We start from the raw sequence: 12,634 nt of genomic DNA, 5'->3' as shown, positions 1-12,634 counted from the left end.
TAAAATTTTATATAAATACACATAATATTTGAGAAATTATTAGATATGACAGACGTGGCACGTGAATAGTAAGCCAACTGATCATGATTATCTGTCTCTTAATTATATTATGAAACTATCCATATTTTTAGGGCTGTCACTCGATCGGTTCGAATCGGTTATAGGTATTACTAACTTCAAAACCAAAGCTTTCGGTTTCAAAACTGAGTTACCAATTACCAACCAAAATTTTCAGTTGTTAATTATATCTACCAAATTCGGTATTTCGGTTTTCGGTATTACCAACTTTAAAACAACTAATTCTTTATTATATAAATTAGAATGAACAAAACTAGAGTTTTAAATTTTATAGTCATAAACTCTGTATTCATCTACTAATTATAGCTTTCTTTTGTATATATGACATCAAGTTTTAGCAATTTTCAATAAAACTAGGTTATTTAACCATCGTTGTCTAGGTTACTTAAAATACATATACTATTAATGTAGTATATGTAGTAATGTTCATATACTATTATAAAAGTTTTTATCTTTATTTCTTAATATACATGTATGTGTATTGAAAACTGTAGTATATAAATCTAATATTTAGATAATCGGTAGATTCGGTATTTACCAAAACTAAACCAACTTTTTCGGTAATTTTCGATTTCGGTTTTATCGGTCTCGGTTACCAAAAAATCGGTTTACCAAACCTAAAACATCGGGTGGTATTCGGTCGGTTAAATAACGATGGTTAAGTAACCTAGACAACGATGGTTAAACCAAGTGGCAGCCCTACATATTTTATTAAAATGAAATACCTAAAAGTTCCCGCACATCCCCTTACATGGGCCACGTGGTACTAACCATGTGTACTAGCCACGTGACACGTCTACTCTATCTAAAATTCTCTCATAATATTTGTCATTATAAAGACGAATTTGTGTTTAATCTGTTAATTCTCTCATAATATTTGAGAGAACGCTACCCTGATGGGTGGACGTTTTTGCAATTTTCTCCATCTCCGATAGAGATCAATGTCGGCTCCTCCTTTGCTGTCGTATACCTCGAGTGCGGTGCAAACCGTCTCTTCTATCCTTCCAGTTTGCTTTTCAAAGGTGTGGTTTTCGACTCCTCCTGCGGCGGCAGATTGCGGTGTGTTCCCTTTCTCTCAGATCTCTACAACTTGGGATTCCAGGCTGTGGTCTATTTGGGCCTGTGGTCGGCGACCTTCCACCTGAAAATTGGAGGTGTTGGATCGGATCCGGATCTGGGATCCAAGGACTATGAAGACGTCTTGGAACCTTGGCTGTGCCTTCTTGGACTTTCTGGTAGTAGGGCTGTGGGAGGGGCTCGAGATGGGAAGGTTCACGCCTCAGCCTTCCGGGGAAGTGCAGCTGTCGGGGTTTTTTTTTTTGGTTTCTGATTCCCAGATTAGAGTTCGCGGCAGGAGACGGCGGTGCTGCAGTTCGTGGGTGATGGTGACGCGACTTTCTGGCTCAGAAATGGGACGTGCAGGCTTGGGGATCCAAGGGTGGAACGACCTCGGATGGGGCTGTACGACTGGTGGTTAGGGTGGTGGCGCTTGGAGTCATATGGACAGAACTGGGACCTGTGTTTTCCGGCGTTGCAGATCTGGCAGGTTGGTCGGACGGAAGGCTGAAGCCAGGGTGCCCAGATCAGATTGAGTTGGGCTTGGGCATTTGTCAAGGTTGACTCGTCAGTCTTGATTTGGCGGGATTTGACCGAATTTGGATCCGCATTTGGGATCCGAGTCGTATTCAAATCCGGATCTTGGATCCGAGACGGCTGCTTATATTGATATGGTATTTGTTTTGGTTCTTGGGAGTTCGTTTGCTAATTTTCGAGTTTCTGACACCCTCGGTTACTTTCGAACTCTCGGTGAGCGAATCATCTCTCCTAGGTGATCCTATCACCGGTTACGGTTACTATTATATTTACACTGCTCTCGTGATATATCCAGTGCAGCGATGTCGTTCGACATCAAGTCACATGGTTACCTTTCATTCTAGATGCGTCTATGCATCTTGTTATCTTTTATTGTTTTCCTACACTTTAAATGCCTTTGTGCATCTTGTTATGCTTTATTGTTTTTATTTCGATGTTTTTGCATCATTCCATGTACTTCTCAGTTTCACTTAATATAGTTTGTCGTCTTACCCATAAATAAAAAAAAAAAAAATTAACATATTGAACTATCAAATCTAAATTCGTTCACTCACTACATTTCCAGACCAGATTTGAATCAAAATCTAATTTATTGACAGGTCTACTAGTGAGGCTTTGCATAGGTTTTGCTGAACAATTAGGGCCACCATTGCTACTGAACACATCATCCGTTCCCTTCCACATCTTCAAGCGGGGAGCTTCCCCATAGCATCCTTGTAGCCATAAGTCCTTTCCATCCTACGTACGTTTCAAAAAAGTCGTCTTCTGTGGTGTATCAATAATGTTCAGTCTGAACGACAAAATCAATCCAGTCCCAAACATTTTCCTCCATTTCTATCCAAGGCAGGATATCCTTGCACCAGAAAATGTCGTCGGTATATATTTCCGACAAAATAAGAGAATACTCCAGGAAGTATCTAGCTACTATTCTCAACATACCTAGTACCAGAAGAATGTTTTCATATGCGACTGTTAATTCTCACTCGTCATAAGCCTTCTAAGCCATCAAACTAGGTGGATCCTTGCTTTGCTACCAACTGCTCAATTCATTTAGACTCGAAGCCACAGCACAACGTGCTAAGGCATTGGCAAAATCCAAAGAAAGTTGAAGTCGGTTTAAGATGAACAATGAAGCCAAAGCCCTAACCAAACAATAGTTTATAATTGAAACTGCTCAATCTAATCTCCCGAAAACCACAAAAACTTTTTAATACCCGATACGGATTTGAGTGCTGTTTCCCAACTTTACACCATTTTACCTCACTTTGATCACTCTTTTTCCTCGACTTTCTTCTCTCCATCATACACAAGCCACTTTTTTCCCTACATCAACCTACGATCTTAAAGAATGAAAATTGGAGGCTACACTCATTTGATACAACAAGGTTTTACAAATGAAAGAATTAGAGATACATGAGATACAACACTACATACATTGATTTATGTACCCTTTTCTTCCTTGACATCCCCCAACGCTTCTAATTCAGCCAACATTAGAGAGTATTCATCATCAACGGCTTTCCTTTCCTTCTTAAGCTGTGCCACCTGCACACAAACAACAACAATCTTCGTTAACCATACGTTTCACGGCCAAGATATGTTTAATGAACTAAAGAGTAACATTGATTTTGTATTCCAATAAGATACCGGATTCAAAAATGGGTTCACAAAACCTCGAAAGTAAACAAGGCCAAAATCTCAGCGTCGAAAATAAGAAGTTAAGGTACGGAATGAGCTTCTGATCAATAAGAATAATTTGAAGGAAATGGGGTATCATACAGCTTTTAAACGACAAACCAAAAAAGAACAAAACTAAGACAAGAACAAACATCATATGCACTACAGAAGTACCTTAAGATTTAGTTCCTCCTCCCTCTTCTCATATTCCTAGCATCTGACAATATAGAAAACGTCGTTCAGAATCTAAAAGCTTAGAAAGTAAACCTCCAAATATGCAAGAAAACGGATTCATCACAGAAAGAATTGCGGTGAAAATAACAGAACAAATAATCATGCACTCACTTAGATCGCAGCTTGTTGTTCTCTTGCATCAGATTTTTAGCCTCTTGATCTTTCAGCTGATTTCCAGTAGGATTCCCCAGCTACCAAACAAAATTCACAAAAGAAAAGTCATTAAGCAAAAGGAAGTGTATTAAACAACATGTGCAGGCCATATCTTTATAGACTGGTACTGTGTCAAACTGGCATGGGTATCTTAAGTCTGGGCGAAACAAGTGCAGCTTTCAGTTGCTTTCCCAACTGAAACACATATTACACAAGCTGAAATCGCTTAATAAACTAAATGCCCTCCTAACGAGAATGGAAACATGGTATGTTTCAGACAAGTTGCTTGCTTACCTGTACAGACTGACTTTTCCCAGTATTGATCAGCTTGGCCCCTTTCACATTTTCAACCGGCAGAATATCATCATGTTCTTTCCTCTTCATCGTTCCTATTACACCAAAACACAGAATAATACTTGCAATTTATTTTTGTTCTATTTCAACAATAATCAGTACGTAAAATTATTGATGAGAAGAAAAGATGCTCAAGCTGCTGCCTTGTACAGATTTCCTTTAAGGTGCTTGAAATTGAGGGCCCAGATTTTTTAAGTACTGTGATTTTACTACCAAGAGCAGGGGAACTTTGGCCCAATGTGATAGATTGATGAACGCCACTTTGTGGGGTCACTGGTTTAAGCTTTTTCTTTACCTGATACCCAATTAGTCCATAGTCATAATCCCTGCCAAAGTCCAATAGACACATCATACAGTCATCAAGACCTTCACAGAGATTCCATCATACACAGGTATGAATACCAGATGCCGCTAAGTGTCCGATAACTTTTTTGTAATTTTTCCATGTATTAAAATTGTGCAGTGACCATAATATTCAGTGTCATGTTCTGAATAAAAATAATTAAATTCATTGAGATGTCCAAAACTTTTCGTTTGTCTGTATACAAGAAAAGTTTGATAGTCCATGTCCATGCAAGATCAAAGTAAATGCAAAATGAGGCTCTATAGAACTATTTAAACATACAAGGTTCATTGTTGTGAGCATATAGCTTTACCAGTATTCCCACGTCATCTCCTTCAAACGGACTTCAAGTTTCTGAAAAAGAGAAGTTCTCTCAAAATCTTGTTTGTTATGACTCGGCTCAACAAAATCTGCTTCCAAAACACCTATAAAATATCCCACAAAACGTTGGCCCATAATTACAACACCCTCAAAAAGCAATATAGAGCTCAATAAAGAGTGCTTTGCCAGTTCATACCAACAACTCCACGACCCCTGCTGTCTAAATAGCTCACAACCTGCCAATGCGGCTGCCCAGGAAGAGACAAAATGGAAAGAAAAAAAAATTATACATAAGGCTGAAGATTTTCACATGAAATATAAACAGAAAAAGTATGCACAGCTAAGAATAGTTTTTTTTTTTTTTTTTTGCAACAAGAAATAAACAGATAAAGCTCTGGATTGTCACTTGAAATAGACAGGTATCATACAAATGAATCCATTTGATTTGCAATGAAAACCTAAGAAAATAGAAACAAGATTATTCAATGGAAAATAGAATCCTATTAGGAACAATACTCAAGTTAAATACAGTTTCTGCCTGCCTTTTTCTATGCCACAAGTCCAGTCTTAATCCACTACAGAACATATACTAAAAGATAGAAGCACCAGTGCCATAGACAGGAAATGACTTGATCAAAGACATTGGCGTAGGTCTGTCATGCATGTGCATGCATACGTGCTTATATGACTATAGTGCTGGTGCTTGTCTGGAAATCACATATAGACAAAAAAGGGAAATTCTAGTATACGTTGATGTATGCCATATATTAATTTTTTTGAATATTGTAGACTGTCGGATATAATTAAACTGAGAATATATCTAACGATTCAGAATATTCAATAATAGTGACCTGCTCAACAGGTAGCCTTTTTTTTCATTTTTTTTCTTAAGAAAATTCTGAATTACATATTAACCATAAAATTTGAGATTTTCTCAGAAAACCTAAATTGAAAGGGGACGAAAGAACTGGTTCAAGTTTTTATTTTTATTTTTGGATGCATAACTTTTAGAGCACCTCTTCTCTCTCTCTCTCTCTCTCTCTCTCTCTCTCTCTCTCTCTCTCTCTCTCTCTCTCTCTCTCTCTCTCTCTCTCTCTCTCTCTCTCTCTCTCTCTCTCTCTCTCTCGGTGCTCTTGGGACGACGTCGTTCCTCCATCGGCGCCTCCACCTTTGCTACTCTCGGTGGTCTTTGCCTCTGCAATCAAAGCCGGGTATTGGGGATATGCCGAAGACCTTCGCGGCGGAGATTGGGGATATGCCGGAGAGCTTCGCGGGGGAGATTATAGCAAAGGTATGTGGTCGTCTTCATTTTTGTTCATTATTGGGATTGATTTCTATTTGGGTACCCATGATCTTTACAGAAGTTTGAGTCTTTGGATTGATTTGGTGTGAAATTTAACTGTTTGATCCCAATTTGTATGGTATAGGTTGCTCATGAACTTAGAGAAAGACTCATTTTCGTATTCCAGAAGTACCAAAAAGGTAGATACTTTCTTGCCCATCTCTTAATTTCATTGATGAACTTTCTTGATCTTATATTTGTGGGTAATTTTTTACGATTGAGAACTCAATTGGCCTTTATTTTTTTCACTAATCAAACATGAGGTGTCTGATTCATATTTCTCCTCCGGCTCACATGATGAATGTGTATGAGACTTGTGCTGTAGTGTTGCTCTGCCATTATGCTGGTCATTATGTTTCGCATCTCAATAATCATCTCTAGTTAAGCATGAGACTTTTGTGTAGAGGTATGTATTAAGCTTCTTCTTAACAACCAGGTATGACGAAAAGACTCGCATGGTTATCAGTCCTTGCTTTGATGTTAACTCACCATTGTATTAGAAACTTAAATTTCTTTATGGAATTCTTTATGGAAATTTGTTTCAGTATGGATTTCTCATTTTTACTGATTCTTTTGGAAGTTCTCTATAATTAGGAAGCTAAAGTTACAGCAGCTTTTAAGTCCCAAATCGAGAAGCTATAGAAAGAGAGAGATGAGTTTTCAGAAGATTGTCATTGGGAATCAGGTTGGACGTTTGGGTTTAATGTAAACTTGTGTTGTTGTGCTACTATTTGAAACTGGACTAATGCTGACAAGTATTAGTGATATGTTGATGCTGTTCAAAGCAAGTTAAGACTCAACAAATGCATGATTTTAAGAAAAAAGAAAAGCATTGACCAAAAAAAAAAAAGAAAAAAAGAAAAGGAGTATATAAAGCTGCAGGTACTTTATATTCTAAATCTATTCTCTACTATGATGACAACATTTGGGTATTTATCTTTCATTACCAGCAACATTTATCTTTCCGACACACAAAGAAAAGGTGTAGGACTAAAAGCTTAAATCTTAAGTTTCATATGCTGCTCTTTTTATATTTTGTTATTTGTTTCAGTGACAACCCATCACATCTAATAGCAAATGAAGAACTCACTATCACAGAAGAGGCCTCAACAACATATGAACCAACAGATGACATATCTGAAGAACTCATGTAGAATGATTCGTTCAAACTCAAAATGTAGAATATTTTGTAGAAAAATATTGAGAGTCCCAATGCTGGTATTGAGAGTCTATTGTACTTGGACCTTCATGTTATTGCACATTTGATATTAATGTAATTTTGTATTCATCATCTATAGCCTCTGTTTTGAATGGTCAAATTACTAAGTTTCAAAGCAACCCAAATGAAGATCGCCAAAAGATAACAAAAGGATAAAATGATGGTTGTTTGCTAAGGCTGATATGCCTAATACTCAATAAGACGTGGACAAGCATAAGAAAAGTTTAGACATATCTTTTGCACTGAAACTGCAGTCACGATAGTAATCATGATAACTAATATGCTGCTCATTGTAAACAAAATGTACATTAACAAAATTAGGTTGACCATAACTATTGGTTCAAAATTTAAAAATTCTTCGTTTATAGAATACAATTATTACTCTGTTTCAAGCTCTATTTTGTCGACATTTTGAATGGTCAAATTACTAAGTTTCAAAGCAACCCAAATGAAAATCGCCAAAAGATAACAAAAGGATAAAATGATGGTTGTTTGCTAAGGTTGATATGCCTAATACTCAATAACTCAATAAGACGTGGACAAGCATAAGAAAAGTTTAGACAGATCTTTTGCACTGAAACTGCAGTCACGATAGTAATTATGATAACTAATATGCTGCTCATTGTAAACAAAATGTACATTAACAAAATTAGGTTGACCATAACTATTGGTTCAAAATTTAAAAATTCTTCGTTTATAGAATACAATTATTACTCTGTTTCAACCAAATGTTTCAAGCTCTATTTTGTCGACGTTTTTTCTGCGGGCATGTCATTTTTGTGTGTCCATAGTTCTTGCACCAACTACACTGTCTATATTTTTTTAATGCTTATGGTCTTTTGGGTGCCTTTGGTCCTCACCTTGATTGGATCTTTTATAATATTACTGCAGTGCTCTGGAGTAACAATTTTTTCTTTCTCCTGCTTCCACAAGTCTGATAGTATGGGCTCTAGTACGTTTGGCAGGTTATTTACCGTCTCATATAATGATTTGGCATAATACAACCTGATAAAAGTATGGCAAGATGTGGAAACATTACACAAAAAGTTGGACGAAGCTACTATCAAAATCATTTCTGGCATCAAATAATCCATAAATCACATAGACAAACTTTATTAGTAAATTGAAAATACTAAGTGAATTCAAAACTACTTCATTACAAAGACCACTGATTCAAGCACTACCTCTAAGTCCAACAGCTTTTCCTCCAATTTCACTTGCTGCATCAGAAGGTATGGAAGTAGGCTATGTTGCTATAGCAGTAATCATAGAGTTTTATTCACCTGAGTTGTAGATTTGAGAGGAGGATACTGCATCTCCTAAAGCTAATGAGTACCGTGGACTTGTCAAAACTCAAACTCAAACTCAAAACTGCATCTCCTAATACAATCAGAACATGTTAGAGTTTGAATTATTGTTCGTTTTATACACCCAAAACCCATATGAGAATCAAAGTCCAAAATCACACAGGACATGCAAAAGCTGTGAAATTGAGTAGCAGAAACATGAACAATTGCATATAGACAAAGTGGAATACCGGAGATAATTCTTACCTCTTCAGCTGAAAACAAGTCCTCAATTAAATCCATCTGCCAACACCTCTCTTCCCCATCGATCAAGTCCTCAATAAATCCATCTTCTACCATTGAAACCCCCAAATTCCAGTCCTCCTCCTCCTCCAGACTTGACATCTCCACATCGCTGACACAAGTCGAGCCTCTGGAAGAAAAAGTAGTGAAGTAACCTCGAGACAAAACCAATCCTTATGATGAGGAGAATGTGATGGTGAAGAGAAAAACCAGAAGGAAATATTGGTGAAGTAATGCGTCAGGGAGGGAACAAAACCCCAACGGATTGGACATTACTGGAATTGGAGTTCGAATTAGTCGGCTTCTGGCTCCGAAGATGACTAAGAGAGATTGCAAATATTAGGGTTTGTGAATCCTGATTTAGGGGTTTTGGGGCTTCTTCGATTAGATTTCTGTAAATTCAAAGACAAGAGAAACTAAGGATGGAGAGAATTGCAGCGGGGAAGTGATAGAGGAGCGATGCTCAGGTAGCCATGGATCTGATACGCTAGAATTTCAACTATGGACCAAGAAGAAAGAAGAAAGAAGGAAGAAGGAAGAAGGAAGAAGGAAGAAGGAAGAAGGAAGAAGGAAGAAGGAAGAAGGAAGAAGGACGCTGGAAGAGACAGGCAAATAGAGAACCGCAATCCTTAGTTCTCTCTCTCTCGGAAAAAAAAAAAAAAAAAATTGAACAACCATGTTCGATATTCCAACCCGACTTATTGTAAAACGTGGTAGTAAAGTTGTAATTAGTGTTAATATTTCACTAAAACAAGTTTGAGAACCGTTTTACTAATAAAAAAACAAATTGTGGTAAAAAGTGGTAATTTAGTTATAATAAGTGTTAATACTTCGTTATTACAAGTTTTCAGAACCACTTTACTAATAAAATAACGAGTGTGTTGCTATAATAGTAAAACTTTATATATTTAAGTAAATTTGCGGTAAGTCCTTTATGGTGTAATAAAATTGTCTATCTTGTAACTACTGTCCTTTATGAGTTATTTACTTATTTAACAATGTTTTTTTCCTGATTTTAGGACAATTGAGGTCCAAAGTAGTAACTAAGGTTGTATTTATGGTAATTCTTTAATATTACAAGTTTGAGAACCATTTGACCGATGAGACAACGAATTGTTGTAGAAGTAGTAATCAAGCTCTTATTTGTGGTAATTTTTTATATTACAAGTCTGAGACCCATTTTACTAATGTGACAACGAATTGTTGTCAACGTGGTAAAACGTTATGCATGTATATGTTGTAAATGAGGCGCGAGTCCTTAATTGTGTATTAGAGTTCTATATTTTGTAATTTAATACTTTTCTTGTGTAAATCTCATCATCCATGAGATAATTACTTTTTTGACAATGCATTTTACTATAAATTACAACAATTGAGGTATAACGTTGTAATTATGGTTGTTTTTATGATAATTACTTGAAATGTAATTCTATTTACAAAAAAAAAACGATCATTTTACCACTGCTACAACAAATGTTTCGTTTATATGGTAAATAATCATATTAGACCTAAAACTTTTCAAGTCCTTATTCTTGTAATCCAGTTGTTCTTTTTGTAACTAGAGTCCTTTCTTTTGTAAATTATATCATCGATAAGACATTTTACAACAAACAACCACATTAGACGTATTTAGTGATAATTATAGTTGTAATCAAAGTAATTACTACATTTACGATCTTCATTACAAGTTTTTGAACGATTTACATATAAAACAATAAATGAGTACTTAGTATGGTAATTTTTATTTTTTTTAGTACACATGTCAAATTATAGGTGAATAACCTGTTGACCTGTATAACAAGTTTCACTAACTAATTTAATTTAATATATATTTATTAAAAAGTTGATGTATGACAAACATCAACACACTTTAGACTTCCCCGGACAAAAAATTTCTCCTTTATAAAATCAATTAAATTACAAAATTCCTGGACGTAAAATTCAGCAAGGAAAAGATACCAGTATCAGACGATTCTTGTGATAAACATTGAAACCGTGGTAACTGACATATGGAGCATCGTTTAGAAATCCAATAGTAGTAATAACTTGACCCTGCATGTTTAACAACTTGATTGTTTAAGCGGAGAGGAAGCAGTTCATATGATAACAACTAAGCAGTCTGATGGAATCATTTAGTATAACAGCAACTAGAAAAAATTGTCTATGAATTCGGTACAACCTCCACAGTACCTCCAGTTTGAGGTCTATCAAGATATATTCTTGAAATTTTAGGTCATCAGCATTCAGCAATGTTATGATGCTCAACAACTCTCCCACGCAGTATTATTTGAAAGGTTGCTGGTATACGCAAGTACAAGATAGACAAGTAAACCTGTGGAGCATAGAGAAAGACACTCAGAGAACTTCCAGTCTTCTATGTCTAGTTCAAATATACATAGGCTATGCTACGCTTACACGGAGAAAGTGATGGAAACGATTAGCAATGTGCTGTTCATTGACCCTTTTCCATCCAAGTCTAGCATTAACTTTTTTGGTATCCCCACTAATACGAATATCCTGCAACAACCAAGATACAGGAAGCCACCTCATTAGACTGGTACACGCTACTTTCACAACATTCAAAAAGAAGAAAATAGAGTGACATAAATTGTTGACCTCGGGATCAGTATCAAAGTCCAGCTCTGCACTCCCATCATCGTTGAACCATAAGTTATAAATCATAACTTCTGTCCCATGAGCTCCAATGTCATTAAACTGTCATCTCATGATTGAAAATTCAAGCACTACATCAGCCTGTGAAGCAGATAAGAACTACCAATGTATATGAAGCATCAATTGACAAGCTAGCTGGCAAGTAGCTAACCTAGAGAAAAGGTATGTTGCCCTTTTCCAGTTCATTTCAAAATTTAGTAACCTAGATTTACACATGAATCAGCTTGCAAAAGTAGAGGATACTAATCCCAGATAATGTATAAATGTAAGAAAAATACACATAGATTAAGATAGCATTGTTGTAGAGGAATTTGGCTAATAATACAGTGAAGCATAGATATCCCGCCCCACCAAAAGAAAACTCACCGTTTCTCTTAAAATAATGAGAATGTTATTAATTACTTAAGAAAGAAAAACTGTAAGAGCTTACTTGTTTCAGTAGCTCAGCCTCTGTTGAATATGGAGACCACTGTAGCAACAAGGAGAGATTAGACATAAAATGCTCTCTGCCGTGCATTATATCTAATGTCTCAGTTGTATGGTTGAATTCGTAATCCACCTGCAATTGACATGCAAACTTGATTGAGAACGAGAATAAATGACAAGCAGCATTTCAGCTGCCCATTGAACTAATAACATCAAGACAATTGAGATCGATCTGTGAAACATAATGTGTGCTCATTTGTATAACATAATGTATATGCTCATCCGCCTGAACGCTAGAGTTCATGTTGCAATTACATATTGCAACTTGTCAGCTTGCCTTCTAAAACTAAAAACAACAGCCTCAAGGTAGTCTAAAATATGGCTTTACAATGGCACATCAAATATCCTGGTAAATTTACTACGAGATACAACAATAAGCCACACTTCACTTACCGTCTTAATTTTAACACGCAGAAAAATATTGATAAGAGTCTAGACAATAAAAGCTTAAGCAAGAAAGCTCACCATCGGTACTACTATTCTATCATGTCCTGTTCGGCTGTTCGTGCCAAAAACGTGTAAGAGAGAAGACCAATGCTTTGAGTCAATGCTTTCACCATCTACGGGTACCG

At 36.3% G+C, this 12,634-nt stretch overlaps 1 protein-coding gene across 1 annotated transcript; it reads right to left on the bottom strand.

Annotated features, from left to right (window-relative positions):
* Positions 1 to 2,818: 2,818 nt before the first annotated feature.
* LOC112167445 (protein MICRORCHIDIA 6-like) lies at positions 2,819 to 12,554 on the bottom strand. Its single transcript, XM_040506830.1, has 12 exons — positions 12,528 to 12,554; positions 12,007 to 12,135; positions 11,319 to 11,618; positions 11,211 to 11,235; positions 11,094 to 11,122; positions 10,863 to 10,955; positions 4,950 to 5,001; positions 4,746 to 4,857; positions 4,030 to 4,132; positions 3,694 to 3,773; positions 3,523 to 3,565; positions 2,819 to 3,216 (listed from the first exon to the last, which is right to left on the bottom strand). Exons 1-11 carry the CDS (start codon positions 12,528 to 12,530, stop codon positions 3,559 to 3,561), a joined length of 933 nt encoding a protein of 310 aa, XP_040362764.1. The 5' UTR covers positions 12,531 to 12,554; the 3' UTR covers positions 2,819 to 3,216; positions 3,523 to 3,558.
* Between the last annotated feature and the right edge of the window lie 80 nt (positions 12,555 to 12,634).

The sequence above is a fragment of the Rosa chinensis genome, chromosome 1, assembly GCF_002994745.2.
Source record: "Rosa chinensis cultivar Old Blush chromosome 1, RchiOBHm-V2, whole genome shotgun sequence".
NCBI lineage: Eukaryota > Viridiplantae > Streptophyta > Magnoliopsida > Rosales > Rosaceae > Rosa > Rosa chinensis.
The sequence above is the reverse complement of the archived record's forward strand: the minus strand, read 5'-3'. Positions and strand labels throughout refer to the sequence as shown.